Genomic DNA, 15,913 nt, shown 5'->3' on the forward strand with positions numbered 1-15,913 from the left:
AAAGTTGCATTTTCGTTCATCTACATGTAGATGGAGTTGGAGCATTTTCATAAATGTACATTTTTTTTTCCCTGTTTCCTGTGCCATTTTCAAAAAGCTTTGTCTTCAGTGGATCTGAGCACTGTGGTCATGTAAGCAAACACACAAAACGCAACAAAAGTATTCTCTTTTCAGTTGTGTAAACAGGGACTGGTAAAGGATATATATATATATATATATATATATATATATATATATATATATATATATACAGCAACAGAAGATAATGATTTTCCAGTAACAAATTACAATTCTAATTATCGTAACCACTAAAGTGACTTGACAGTTTTTTTAAAGCTATAAACTGTTATCTAATAGTTTGTGTAGCCAGTTTTATTGTAATTATTTGACAAAACCGCCTCAATTTCCTAATTGGATTGATGTGACTTGAAAAGAACAGCTGAACAACTTGAGACATAATATTTAATTAGAGGCAAAAGAAAGATCATCAAGCTTCGTTTCTGTCGAGCAGCCGAGATATCTGAATCAGACAAATGACGCTTTGAAACATGGATAATGAAACAGAATGACTTGACTGGACGGGTTCGGTCACTCTGCTGGAACAGTGAGTCACGCGAACACAGAGAACACAGGGTTTTTTTTTCTTTCTTTTCTTTCTCTCATTAGATGGTAATTGTGTTTTATTTGTATACATTAAACCGTTGATTGCTGTTCCACCTCCTGCTCTCTGTACCTGCTCTCTTGCAGACGACTTATGGGCCACCTGTGAAAATGCTTAAATGTTATTAGTATGGCTGTTGAAGAGCAGCATGGCAGTGGCAGCGCGTGGGCGGGAGCTGTAATGTGATTGGCTCAGGGACACTGTAAGCCTGAGTGGCAGCCCTTAATGGGAGCCCTGGAGAGGTAACCCAACAGCTGTGTGTTTGCAGCTAATGAGAGATGGGGGAGGAGTAACGGATCACAGACTGGAAGCACTCTGATAAACTCTTTCTGTAAGAATGGCTGGGGAAGATAGGAAATCAAGTTTTCTCCGGAGGACATTGCTTAAGGCTTTCCTTTGTGACAAACCCCGCGTTTGACTCACTGCTCCTGGTCCGCCGCGTTATGCTTAAGCAGTTATGATCACTGGCATCAAGTGTTTTGGAGAAGAAAGGAGAGGAACTGTGGCGTGGGATGACTTTCACTCCCTGCTGAGCCCCGCTGATTTATAGCCCTGAGCAAAAGCATTGTTTTATTTTACCCCCCCCCCCCCCCCTCCCCTTTTAATTACAACGCTGCAGTTTTAACAGACGGTGTCAGACATAACTAGTTTGTTTCCTTTTACGCACCAACATTATTTTTCTTCTTTTCATGAGCAAATAATTAGGGTTTTTTTTTTTTTCTAATTTATTATGCTGGTAAGCAGACTATATGATGATATTGCCCCGTTGCTCTTCATTTCTCACTCATCCTCAGCAGATTGAGGCTCGCGTTGCATCCCTCCGCTGATGATAACCGCCTGAGGGTGGCGCCAAATGAATAAATAGTGGCCGAGCGGCTTCCATTTTAAGGCCACTCATTTTTGCAACATGTAATGCATATCAACAAGTAAACCGTCAATGTGGGCTACCTGTTACGCCGCACGCAGGAAGGCAGTGCGCAATGCGTGCGTTTTCGATGGCCGCAGAAATGAAACAAGTGCGGGCGCAGTCCTGTTATGAGACATTTATTTCAGTGGGTGCATTTCGTCTCCCGCTTCCCCCCCTCCACACACACACTCACACACACTCCTCACTCACATCCCCCCTCCGTTTGAGGTGACCCACTTTGATGAGATCTTCTTAAACTGTAGGAATCGCACAATTTCCTGGTAGGCAGCCTGGGTATAATGTGATGTTGAGTGTGAAGTTGCTGTGTGCTGCGGTGGATGGGAGCCCCACCTCCTCCCACGCTCCGATGAGTAGAGAGAGAGGAAGGGAGAGAGGAGAGGAGAGGAGAGGGGAGCAACTAACCTACCCACACTGTCTCACCACTTGCTCTCTGGAAATGCTTCAGATGGGCTTCTTGTTGAAGACCGGCTAGCTTTTCCTCTTATTGCAAACAAATAAATAAATATATATAAAAAAAAAAAACAGAAAATGCCATTTGAGTCGCAGGGACACCCGGTGCGCCCTGAGAGCGCGCTCTGAGCCACTTCCACACCAGGAGGAGCGCCGGAGAAACTTGGAGCGGAGGGGATGCGACAGCGAGCGCATATCTTGGCAAGGATCAGTTATTGAGGATTGAAAATGGCACACACCAGGCTATCTGCGAGACTCTTCATTTCCCAGCCCTGTCATAAGATAGCTTGATCTGCCACAAACTGCTCATAACTTATAATAATCCCACGTACAGAAGAGAGAGAGAGTGAGAGAGGGAGAGAAAGAGAGAGAGAGGGAGAGGGAGAGAGAAAATTCTTGCGTCTCTGCTGCAAAGACTGCCAGGCGACCGTGGATGCAGGATCCCGAATTTTGATGCGGAAAGTTGTTAAATGAATGGATTTGGCGATCTTGATGTGAGCACAGTGGCGGAGGTTTGAGGGTGAGACACCTGCCTCTGGGAGCACCGGCGGACTCATCAGCGGGCGGACGGACGGACTGGCGACGCGACAGGCGCTCACATCCAAGTCTCTGGCTCAGGTACGTCTCAATGCGATCACCGCCAGAAAGAAAAGAAGAAAAAAAAAAGAAAAAGAAAAAAGTTGCTCGACATATGCGGACTGAAGTTTCTTTCAAATATCATTTGCCTCCAGTGATGTCTTTGAAATCGGGCCGTGCGTCAAACGGATCGTTTATACAACAAGTTGAGAATGCACTTTTTCTTCCCCCCCCACCCTGGTTACAGCAGATCGCCCCAGCCTGCACGGCGTTACAGGTTGATAGGATACTGTGGAGGGAAAGGCAACAGTCTCGATGTGTCACCCACAGTGAGGATCCGCTGCGTGATTGATCGCGCGATGCATCGCAATTAAAACACATCCGCGCGGACCGGAGTTGGAGCCCGATGGTATTAAGTCATTAAGTCTGCATATCTTTGCACTTCGGCGACAATTTAAGCGCACGGGCTTCGGTCTGATCTGTGCTGGCGATCTGCTAATTGCATTTTAGTATACCATTATGAATCTGTGAAGCAGAAAATGTGATCCATTCGCGTCACCCCCGCTCTCTCGCCATTTATTTCATACCAGCACCAAACATCGCACTAATTGCCTTTATTAGTGCATCTTCATCTGGAAGCTGTTTACTCGGGAACAATCCCTGCGCAAATAATCCCAACATACAGGCTGTCATGTTAATAACTAATCGGCAGTTTTTCTATGGAGAGGTTCGTGCTTTTAATTGGGAGAGGGGAATGGAGAGGAGAAAATCTTTGATCAGCGCATCCGCACGGGTAATCTCCTCTGCTCTCCACTGAGAGTCTGGGGTGTTGTTTCTTGCCACTCCACCGACCACCAGGCACATTTTAATAGTCCACTCTGCATAGTGATGTCGGTCTAAGTTCCCACACAGACTGTAGGCTACCAGGCCGTCAAAACAGAACAGATCAAAACATGAATGTAAACCACTTCACCATCAGATCTCACTTAAGTGTCTGGGAGACATGAAGCTGATGAGTGTGATGATCTAAATGAAATGAGTGGGAGTATCTGTTTATTTATCTATCTAGCCGTCTATCTATTGCATCCACCAGTTATAAATTTGGTTGTATAAAAGGTGATTTTTCCTCCAAATAGGACAATAACAGGCTCTCGAGTTGGAAAAAGAACCCCAAGTGTGTGGTAAATGACTCAAGAAGGGTACAAAAGGATTTTTGTCTTCAGTGCTCAAACAGGTTATATCAGCTCTGACAGCCTGAACCTGTAGAAAACAACACAAAAACAGTAAAATAAGCTCACAAGGAAACCTGACTAAGCTGGGGTTTTTTTTTTTCTCTCTCTCATTGTTTTTGTCCAGGGTCTTTTAAAATGAGCTCATGTGACATATTAGAATGTCTTTTGAAGTCCATGGTAATGTGGGGGACACTGGCTCTTTTGATCTCGGAGTATGTAATGCCCCTCCTCTTTGACCCTCCATCAGTGTTTTTGTGTGGCTCAGACTCCATACAGCTAAATCAAATGCTCGTGCCCTCAGCAAGTGTGTCCAACCAAAGGGCCACTGCTTTCTCATTACCAGTGCCCTGTGTTTTGCAGTCTGCGCGCAGCCGAACATTTTGCTGTAAATTCTACTGGTAGATCAGCTGTGTAAGGAGCGCCATAGCTGTGATACTACCCATCATAAATCATGCTGGTGGGAGGGTAATGGATTTTACCTGTTATACTAGCTAAAGGCGCAGAGTCAGCCAATATATCAAATCACATCACTTGAGAAAATCATTAAATCATCCGTTATCTTTCCACACTCTGGCAAAGCAAGGGAGAGCACATCCTACAGCAGAAATACACCAGCCTGATTTGTGGTGAGTTAACAGGTGAAAATTCAGATTGTGTGTGAGAGAGGGGAGCCGGTGGCTGCTGCAGGATCAACATTTTTTTTTTTTTTTTTTGCCCGCAGTTACTGCAAAACAAGCAATTAGTGCAACCTGATCCGTTTCATTCCTATACTCTCATGATTTGTTATTCCTGCCCCGGCCTCTATTCCCTTCCACATATTAGTGATTTACAATTACGCCACGGTTAATTCTACGCTTGAGTCATTTCCTGCTTGCCGGACCTGTGGAGCGGCCAACTTAAAGAGCAAATGTCACCCAGTCAGTCACTGAGTTGACTCAGTCAGTAGATAGTCTGTCTCTATGGCAACCAGAACGGGCGCACATGCTCCGCAATGCAATTATATTGTTCTTCATTTTTCTAAATACCTGCTTTATGAAATAAATATTTTAACATGACAATACTCGGAGCTACTCAGTCACCCATTCACTCTCCATCCCCTTTGCTTTCTCCTCTTTATCAGGCCAAATATCCTTGATAAAAGCGCTGTTGGTCTACTTTCCTGCACTTCAACATGACTCAAATGATCAGTTTTGAAATTAAACAATGGCCTGCTGATGCCACATAAAAGAAGCAAATGATAATGACACATTGATGGTGGCAATTTTCCAGTAACTAATGAAATGTGTGATTTCCATGGCATGCTATTCAATTGTACTTTTAATTAATGCTTTGGCACTTATATTTTTTTTTTGTAACAGTCAAATGTATTTTCTTCAGCAAACTTAAAATAATTCTATTCAGTTAATTTCCAGTGCCTGTAGCTGGATTTAAGTCCAAGTAATGCTGCATTTCCTTTTTTTAAAGAGACACAGCCATTAAGCTTGAATTAATACGGATGCATGGTTCTTAACAAACCCAGAATGAAAACTGGAAGGCTTTGCTCAGAGTAGATCAGTTAATTTCCTGCTTTTTCCCGCTCACTCCTATGAAATGACAGCAGTTTTTGCAGGCGAGTCAGAGTCGATGGACAGGATAGGGGATGTTTTCTCATTGTCCTGCAGCTGAGTAGTTCTGTCATGTCAGCCTGCATGGGTGGCATCACTTTTTCTTTTTTTTTTTTTTTTCTTTTTTTGAACAGAGGTCACTGTTATGACTGGGTTCAGCAACTCTGACCTCATTAAGACTGGGAATTGCTTCCTTGGGAACAAACCGCACAGTTTGACACAGGCGGAGACATCAATTGTAGACACGAGGAAGTAGAAATGTTCACTTGAACAGCGGGGTCAGCTGGGTGGCGCGCACCGTGAGGGCCACCATGTGAGACTCAATCAGACTTTGTAGTTTGACTGATGCTTAGGTGCCGGTGGAGTCTCTCACCTTCTCCTCAGAGCAGAGCAGCAGCAGCAGCAGCAGAAAGCGCCGGGCACTGAGCCTTCAGGGAGAGGTGGGGGCTGTAGAGGATTGTTGGCAGTTGCTAGGAGGAATTTGGGAGTTTGCTATCATTCAAAATGGCATTGGAGGAAATGGCGAGTTTCATGAGTTAAGAGAGAAAGCCGAGGGAATGGGATGGGAAGGCACTCCTCTGTGCTGAACGAACGCGTTGTCGAAATTCAACTCCGTTCTCTTTCTGTTGAAGTTATCACAATTCTTCCAGCAGTCTGATTGCACAGGCAGCATCTTTTGCAGCTTCTTTATCCTCTTACATATGTTGTTTGTGAGCAAACCAAATCCAGTTTCCACTGATAAAATATGTTATGATTATCTTAACAAAAAAACTTTACAAAGATTGAAATGTTTTGTTGTTGAGAAAAGCATCTTTTTAATTTTTCTTTTAGAATGGGGCACAGGGGGTCCCAAGATTAAACTTTGGGGTCATCACCTGAAAATAATCAAACGAAGGCTGTCATCGGAAGTGACTGTCTACTTTATTGAGTGTATTTTTTTTCCTCATCCTCCCGCTGCTAGTTTAGTATTGTAGTATCCCATAAACGACCATTTCTTCATTCGTTTATTCTTTTTTAGATAAAATGATAAGGCAATATTCGGAAAGTGAATTCAGGAACAAATTCAGTTGATTCCTACTGTTCCTGCTTTGTTACTGAGAAAGCTGACAGGCCAGTGGGTGTCCCGGCATCTAACTGTTACCTCTCACGCTATATATAGATTATTTAATAATTTTTTCAGCAGCAAGTTTCTTTTTTTTTTTTTTCTTTTCTATTTTACTCTTAACTGTTACTCCAAGATGACACACAATGGACTATCAGTCACAACACATGCATGGTCCCTTTCAGAGAGACTTGAAGATAAGTGCAAACAGACGAAGCGAGCATGAGTGAGAACCACTCTTAAAACCGCTCTTATCTATAGGGGTCATTGACAGGTGAAGGGGTCTGCTGAAGTGAGCTGTTCCTGCAGATTGTGACTGTGTGGAATGATAGCCATGCTGAGCATGAGTCATGAAGCTTTGACACTCTAGTCTGGTGTTGCACTTTACTCCCCCCCCCCCATTGGTCTTAATAAGCTGGGTTTGGGCCAGGCTCTGTTTTTGTAGCGTGCCTCCTCAGGGTCCTAACCGCCACTGCTAAGCATATTTGCTTTCACTGCATTCTGCGTTGTAAAGTTAAACATCTTGACAGGACCAACAGCAGACAGCAAACCCATCGGGCAGTTTGAGACCGTCCTTGAAGGCCCACCTACATACTGTGGTGCAGGCTGCCTTCAGCATTCCTCCATGTTGGAACCATCTGGACTATTACATGATTACAGCATGAGGCTGTATGTCGAGGGCTGCTGCACTCATATAGTTAATGTTCTCTCCTCTGTCAGACAATAATGGCCACGTTGTGTTTTCAGAGATATTTCTTCAGAAAATGTGTATTTTCATTTATTTTTTTCTTTTTCTTCGCCTGCACCTCCATGAGGGGTCTGCTTGTTTTGCTCGCTGGTTTGTCTGTTTGAACAGGATGCTTCTTGCAGCAAACGGTACTTAAGGGAATTACAGTATGAGCCCTCTCGGCCTCCACAGAGCCCTAATAGTTCTGCTAGGAGAAAATACTGTGTGTGCTGCACTTCCACAACTTCTACTGCAGTAGGGGTCGTCCAGACATTAGCCAGGTCTAAGTTGTCCTGTGGTGCAACCGTCCGATTTTCTGCTTATAATGGGTTGCCCATCGAACAAATAAAAAATAATAATCTGCAGTGATTTTCTTTTTTCTTTAGTCGCCTCACTGCTTGTTTGTTGACTGGGTGAGCTTTAACAGTTCTCTCTTTCATAGTCTCACAATGCCTGTATTTTTTTTTTTTTACTTCAGTGTTGCAATGCTTCATGCAGCTCTATATATCTACCCTATTATTACTTGGCATTTTTATTGAACAGTTCACTCCTTACAGAAGCCAAAACCTTAATTATTGAATTGCCTAAGAAAAAAAAAAAAAAAATTGATTTCAAAGCAAGCGCTTGATATGACAAACACATTTGTTCACGCAGGGAGAAGTAACCCCTTGTTGATCTCTTTCGTTTTGTGATGAGTTAAGTATCGCGATATGCCTGAATCAGCTCTTAGAGTCTTGTGGGTCTACCACACCATCTGGGATGGCAGATGATAACCAGGTTTTTTTGAGGAAAAAGCGCTGAGATGCGGGAAACGTCACTACTCGTGGTGTTCAGCACGCCTAATTGATCCATTTTCCTGCTTCAGGTAGTCAACTGAGGTGGGACACAAAGGAATACTGGAAGTCCAGTAGTGAACATCTCTGCACGAGTTCCCTTTTTTGCCACCACCTCAGAAAAGAGGAGGAGGAAGAGGATGAATCTGATGCTGTCAAGCTTTTGATAAAATATTTGCGCGATAGCAAAAATAAAAAATAAACATGAGGTAGAAACCCGAAGGCATGGTGTCAGTAATATTCAACCGATAACAGCTTCTCTGTGAGTGATGGCAAAACGCATTTTTCACTAGCAACATGAATTTTAATGTAAATGTAAACAAAGCAGAAAAAAAAAGAGAACACCAATTCACTGGGCTGCCAGGCACGGTGCCATCTGGAAGACAGGCATGAGGCCAACTGGAAGACATTAAGTCATGAGTGTCATCAACCATAACAATCATGTCACTATCAAAGCAGGCCTATTCATCCTGGAAGAGGCTGTAATCGGAGGGGGACCTTTGCAGCTAAACAAAACATTATGAAATCAGTTGTGATTTTGATATTCAAATGGGCGTTTCATGAAAAGAAATATGCAAACTTAAATTTCACTGTTAATTTTCAATGGAATATATATATATTGTAGGACCCCAGTGTTAATGGGAATGTTTTAAAAGCAGAGCATAGTTGCAAAAACAATGTAAATTGCTCTTGCATTGCATGCATTCAAGCCCATGTTTAATCAAATGCAACAATGTGAAACCATGACTTCTACTACTCTAACTTGATCATTATTTCAATCATGATGCTGATTTACATTAAAACCGGTCTTTATTATCAGTGTTTTGCATCACTGTTTGTTCCCTGATTATATTTTTACTCCGCCCTCATTTTTCTGTCCTCACTTCACTCATGAACACACGCAAACACACACGCAAAGCCACACTCGCCGCTCACGCCACATCGACCAGAGGTTCCCCCTGCAAATGTAAAAAGGGACCCATCAATAACGGAGCAATTAATCCATCAATACCCAGCACTTCCAATTTTAATGTATTCAAAAGAAAATGGATTTCCTATTGGATTTCTGTATATTTGTGTTTTGCTGTCTCTCTTAATACACATTTTCTTTACTCTTCTCCAAAACATTATTTCCTGTGAGCAGATGTACTGATTCTGCTCAAAATAGCACTATTCACTCATGTTTATGCATCATCGTACCCAGTTCTTTTTCCCAAACAAACTCATGGTTCACTCATTCCACCAGTTTCTCGATCCTTTAACTCTGGGTGCAAGTTTGTACAATATTGAGCACATCTTCACTCTTAAAATTCAGATTCAAATGATTTAACAATGCTTGAGTGGTTACTAAAGCTCCATCTAAACACCATGCAAGAAAAAGCTTTATTTTAATACTTGTATAAAATATACAGTATTCATGCAATTATATTACAGTTTTTTTAGTAACCTCAAAGAAATCTGACATTATTTATTTTGAACTCATCTCGTCTGACTAATACTTTGGCCATAAGAGCCAGTATCGATCAGTTCATTGAAGTGGTGCATCACTGACACGCATGCACTGTAACAGACTCTGCAGACAACACTCTTCCCCGAAAGCGCTGAAGCGAACTCAACCCGATTAGTGACTGTGCGCTCACTGATGCGCCACACATCCAAAAGTTTTAAAATGTTAAGTTTTCCCCATCACTAGACCTTAATACTTAACCTCGGTGTTTGCGCTCATTTCAATTACCAATAGGACTCTTGGTACACACACATGCAAGCACACTCACAGAGGAAATAATTATAGACTAAAACCATTGCAGCATGAGAAAAAGCCAGAATTCTTTAGCTAAAGGGAATACAGATCAAAGAAGACACTTAAATAATGGGTCGTAATTACAGAGTTGAAAGGTTCAAAATCAAACATAATGATTACAGTCGTTGAGCTAGCCAGTAGCAACGGAGCGTGGATTGAATTTTTGTGCATTATGCGTTGTTGAAAGCTGCATGCGATGATAATGGCAAAGTTGCATAATCTGCATGAAGAGAAATAGCCTTTCCGACACCTAAAAGGCCAAGCCGTTTTTGTTAAGGGTCTCTCTGGTAAACAAACAGATCACGCAGTTCATCTCTCTCAACAGACAATATCTTGGCAGGTTAGAAAGAGGGTAAGCATTTATATTGTATGTTATTTTTGAGCTACATTGCTTCCCCCCACTCAATGTCTTGTAGTGTAATACAGAAATAATGAGTCTCTTAGGCTGTGAGATTTTGTATTACATTTTTATTTGATTACTCAGCTGAAACAATCCACACTGGCCCTCAAGTTTGTTTTGTGCGGAAGCTCACAAGATATAAATTCTTGTTCCGGCTTTAATTTCTACACGCAATTCAAACGCTGGGGTATTCTTTGAAATTTTTCAAGCTCTGGGACAAAACAGAAACCATGTTGAGGTTATGATTGCATTCTTTTTTATAAATGCTTATTTTCTCTTTGTTGTTGTCTAATTATGTTACGCTTCAAGGCATGCTGTAGGATTCGGTACAACCTATTGACTAAAATGTTTCACCTCATTGCTGGATTTGTAATACAACAGAGCAGTGACATTTCTCCAAGCTCACGAAATGTTTCACTCTGGTGTGTGAGGCGGATTCATGTGTCCTTCTTGATTAGCCATAGATACAAAAGATAAATAATTAATTGCCTGTTTGTAGGAGAAGTGGGTAAAGCGTTTCTTAAATGATGTTGACCGAGGTTCTCTTTGTCCTTTCACAGGTTGATCTTCTGATGACCTAATGGAACTGAAGTTACGAGTAGTGCTGTTTTGGGTCGTGGTGCTGCACTGTGGCCCTGCTGATGGCAGTATCCTGTACCGGGTCCAGGAGGAGCAGCCTCCCAACACTCTGATCGGCAGCCTGGCAGCAGACCAGGGGCTGCCAGACTCTGGTCACCTTTACAAGCTGGAAGTGGGCGCTCCTTACCTTCGAGTCGATGGCAAGACGGGGGACATTTTCACCACAGAGACTCCAATAGACAGAGAGACCTTGAGGGACTGTCGAACCCTCGCTAAGGGCAAGCTCTGCTACCTGGAATTCGAAGTATCGGTGACAGACCTGATACAAAACCAGAGCCCACGACTTATTGAAGGACGCATCGAAGTACAGGACATCAATGACAACACGCCGCAATTCCCCTCTTCTGTGCTCACCATCTCTGTCCCTGAGAACACGATCATGGGGGCACTATTCTCCATACCCGTTGCCGCAGACAGAGACTCAGACAGGAATGGAGTGGCTGACTATGCGCTGACTGCGGGGCCAGATGCAGCAACTTTATTTGGTTTACAAGTGGCTGATGACAGAGGAGGAAAGCTTCCACAGCTCATTGTTCTGGGCAATCTAGATCGGGAGCTGAAGGATTCTTACGACCTCACCATCAAGGCAGTCGATGGAGGAAACCCTCAACGCTACAGCAGTGCTTTGCTGCGAGTGGTTGTGACTGATGCTAATGATAATTCCCCCAAGTTTGAAAAGTCCACCTATGAGGCAGAAGTTTCAGAAAATAGTCCAGCGGGGCACTCTGTGTTGCAGGTAAGACTCCTACATATTTCAGTTTTTATCCAAAGTTTAAAATCTGAGTATTCTACACTGTATAGTTGAAGAATCTTTGGGAGTTTGACATTTCATGTCGTGCTGTTTACACTGGCTTATAAAGTTTAGTGTTGTCTAAATTTAGATTAAACGTTTAACACAATGAAAATGTGATGCTGCTTAAAATATTTGAGATTCTTCCCTTCAAACATCTTCAAAAACCAATGCCATATTCATAATGTTGAATAACATATACTCTAAAATGATTCAAGTTTCATTCATTGCTATTTTTCGAGTGTGCATTTTAAGTATTGATAAACATATTACAGTAGTCGCACATTATGTTTGTACAGGTAATTAAGCTGCTTATTGCTTTTGTTGTGGTATTGTATTCAGGAAGACAAGAGTTAGAGATACACAATGTCTGTGTGTAGGCGTAAGACGCTCCTAGTTGGGTTTTCTCAGCGTACTGCTGTGAAATTGCTCTGTCATAAAGAAAATAGTAGCCCTAATTCTCTGCTCTATGTTTTCATGGGGACCTCGAAAAGGAAAAAAAAAAAAAAGAAAAAAAGAAAAAATGACAAAAGAATATAAAACATGATCAACAAAATATCAGTGGCATGGTCATCAACAGCAGAAAGGAAGGGGAGTAATGAAGAAGTACACCTACAAAATAGCGGTCCACATTCTGCGTTTTGAAATGATCAGACTTCCATTGATCTATTTATAAATGTATTCAGCAGTTGAAAAAAATATCTACACTAGTTGAATTTAATTAAATAACTCAGAATTCTTACATGTGTTTCTTGCCCTTAACCATTAATGTGTTTTGATTTCAGGTCAAAGCCAATGACTCTGATATGGGCCCAAATGGAGAAATTGAGTACACTCTTCACCAAGCAGTTGACCCAGTCCCCAGACTCCTACGAATCGATCGGTCCAGTGGCATCATCTACGTCAAAGGACCTCTGGACAGAGAGGAAATAAGCAGCTTGTCCTTCTATGTGGTGGCGAGAGATAAGGGTCCTCAACCTAAAAGCTCAAAAACATTTGTAACTATAGAGGTGACTGACCAAAATGACAACGCCCCGGCTGTTGAGATCCGTGGAATTGGTCTTGTGACTCACAGTGAAGGGATCGCCAACATATCTGAGGACATGCCAGTGGGGACAGCTGTTGCTTTGGTGCAAGTGTCTGACAAGGATGAAGGAGAGAATGCTGTCGTCACTTGCGTGGTAGCAGGAGACGTGCCCTTCCAGCTTCGCCCTGCCAGCGACTCGTCGACTGACAACAAGAGGAAATATTTCCTACAGACCACCACTCCTCTTGACTTTGAAAGAGTTAGGGATTACAGAGTTGAAATTGTGGCTGTGGATTCAGGAAACCCAGCCCTCTCCAGTACAAATTCTTTAAAGGTGCAGGTGACTGATGTAAATGACAACTCTCCAATATTCTCACCAACTTTGTTTGAGGTCGACTTTGCTGAAGAAAACCAATCAGGAGACAAAGTTTTGGATGTTACGGCCTCAGATGCAGACAGTGGCACCAATGCCGAACTGCTCTATAACATTGTGGCAGACTCCTCCATCAAAGGTTTGTTTGAGATCGATCCAAACACAGGTGCAGTAAGAGCACGAAGTCCGTTAGATCGTGAACATAAAGAACGCTACGAGTTCCGGGTCACTGCGGCAGATAAAGGGTCACCTGTTCATAAAGGAACAGCAACTGTTGTGATAAAAGTCCTTGACCGAAATGACAACGACCCTAAATTCATGCTGAGTGGATACAGCTTTTCTGTTCTGGAAAACATGCCTCCCCTCAGTCCAGTTGGCATGGTGACAGTTCTCGATATGGACAAGGGTGAGAATGCTCGGGTTCACCTCTCTGTAGAGCCCGATGGAGGAAAGTTTGTAGTTCAAAATGGAACAGGTACCATCCTCTCAAGCATCTCTTTTGACCGAGAGAAAGAAAGCAGCTACACGTTTCGTCTAAAAGCCGTGGACGGAGGAGAGCCACCCAGATCCTCCTATGTGGGGGTCACCATCAATGTGCTGGATGAAAACGACAATGACCCAGTGATCACTAAACCGTCCAACTCCTCCTTCAGGCGCTTGTCACCTCTGGCTTCTCCGGACAGTCACGTCGAGGTGGTGGAAGCTGAAGACCTGGACAGCGGGCCCAATGCAGAGCTGGTTTTCAGCATTGCTGGCGGGAACCCTTACCAGTTATTCCGCATTTCCCCCTCCAGTGGCGAGATCACTCTGGCCAAGGAGATGACCCGCAAGCATGGTGGACTACATCGTCTGGTGGTGAGAGTGAGTGACAGGGGGAAGCCTGCACGCCATGCCACTGCCCTTGTCCACATCTATGTCAATGAAACTATTTCAAATGTCAGCTTAGTGGAGGCCTTAGTTGGACACAGTCTTTACACTCCACTGGACAGGGACATTGCTGGTGATCCCGATAATGGCTTTGCAGCCCAGAGAAGTAACATTTTGTTTGGAAGCCTTGCTGGTGTGGCAGGCGTTGTAATGTTAATCCTGGTGGTGGTATTTATTCGACACCGCATCCAAAGAGAAACTAAAAGTGGGTATCAGGCTGGGAAAAAGGAAACAAAGGACTTATATGCCCCCAAACAGGCACCAAAAAATGCCAAAGGCAAACGAGGACGGAAGGGCAAACCACAGAAGTCCCCAAAACCACTCGGGGAAGAGGAAGAGGTCAGCCTTCAAAAAAGTCTGAAGTTTAACCTTGATGGAGTCAATGATAGCCCCAGGATACACCTGCCCTTAACGTATTCACCAGGAAGCCCCGATATAGGCAGGCATTACCGCTCCAATTCCCCCTTACCGTCCATCCAGCTGCAAGCCCAGTCACCCTCGGCCTCCCAGAAGCACCAGGCCGTCCAGGACCTGCCCGCTGCCAACACCTTTGTAGGAACAGGAGGCGACGACAACTCAACCGGCTCAGACCAGTACTCAGATTACAGCTACAAGACCAGCCAGCCGAAGTACAACAAACAGGTAAAGTCACTCTTGTCTCAGTGAAATGTCTCTCTGGCTTGACATGAGGGATCCAGGTGCAGATCATTAAATTTTAGAGTGTGTTTATATATTTGTGTGCCTCCTAATGTGTGCATCGGCTGTATAACAACCGCTCTCACTTGGTGAGGAGTCACACTGTATCAAATTCGAATGATGTGAATGGCAGTTGTCGTTAGACTCATCACCTTGAGTGTTAAAACTGTAAAATGATGCTTAAACATTTATGGCAGATTTGTTACCACTGCTCCATTTTTATTCTCGATTTCACTCTCAGCAGAACTGTACATAATGTGAGATGACAGATTAAGGAGAGGCCGAATGCCTACTCAGCTTCTTTAAATTGAAATAAAATGATATTCTTTCAAATTGTAGCTGTCACTTTAACATTTTGGACAATGTGAATATGCTTCGAGGGGAATTCAGTGTCTCCCCCACTGTTAACAGCAGAGTCATGGCGTCCCGCTATTGGTTCTGCTCCCCTGTAACTTCTCAGTGGGGGGTAAAATTATATACACAAGGAAAGTTGCTTCAAGAAAGTGTTTTTCCTTTCTTTTTCGGTTGTTGCACTCCTTGTAAACCGAGTGGGTCTGTCATATGTTTTTTTTTTTTTTTTTTTTTTGTCAGGCGGGCAGTAGACTAGAGCAGGGAAGGTCCATTTCTCACTTACTTACTTCTGCTCTTCTGACTGACCTCTAGTGCTCTGATCTCTGCAGGTCACTTGCTCTTATCTCCCTGCTCCTTATGCTCTTATCTCCTCTTATCTGTACAACATTTGGCAAGACTGGAATCGCCATGGAAACAGAAATATTAATAGACTCAGAGGGGATTACGAGGAGAAAAATTGTAGAGTCGAGGGATAGAGAGCTAGTGTGTCTCTGGGTTTCTGTGTCAACTCGGAGTGTGTGAATATGCATTTCGGACCAGACAAGCATAAATGTCTATTTGTGTGTGTTTGCGCGCGTGTGCGTGTGTGTGAGTGCGTGTGTGTGTGCACGTGCAGGAGGAGAGCAGACAGGTTATTATCCTTAAATTGTTGAACATTCTGTATATTATGGGGAAAATATCCAACATTGTGATCTCGCCAGTTTCCACAACTATGGTTTAGTGGTAGGAATTGATCTCTCATTTTTCTCATAGAAAATGTATTGAAATCATATTTATGATGAGAAATAAAACATCC

At 43.2% G+C, this 15,913-nt stretch overlaps 1 protein-coding gene across 1 annotated transcript in view; it reads left to right on the plus strand.

Annotated features, from left to right (window-relative positions):
* The first annotated feature begins 1,975 nt into the window (after positions 1 to 1,975).
* LOC115395587 (protocadherin-1-like) overlaps positions 1,976 to 15,913 on the plus strand; it is a 93,697-nt gene continuing 79,759 nt past the window's right edge. Inside the window, exons 1-3 of the mRNA XM_030101181.1 lie at positions 1,976 to 2,657; positions 10,875 to 11,689; positions 12,529 to 14,712. Coding sequence (XP_029957041.1) covers positions 10,895 to 11,689; positions 12,529 to 14,712 — 2,979 coding nt within the window. The 5' untranslated portion in view covers positions 1,976 to 2,657; positions 10,875 to 10,894. The remainder of the gene's footprint in view (positions 2,658 to 10,874; positions 11,690 to 12,528; positions 14,713 to 15,913) is intronic.

This window comes from Salarias fasciatus, chromosome 10 (assembly GCF_902148845.1).
Source record: "Salarias fasciatus chromosome 10, fSalaFa1.1, whole genome shotgun sequence".
Classification (NCBI taxonomy): domain Eukaryota; kingdom Metazoa; phylum Chordata; class Actinopteri; order Blenniiformes; family Blenniidae; genus Salarias; species Salarias fasciatus.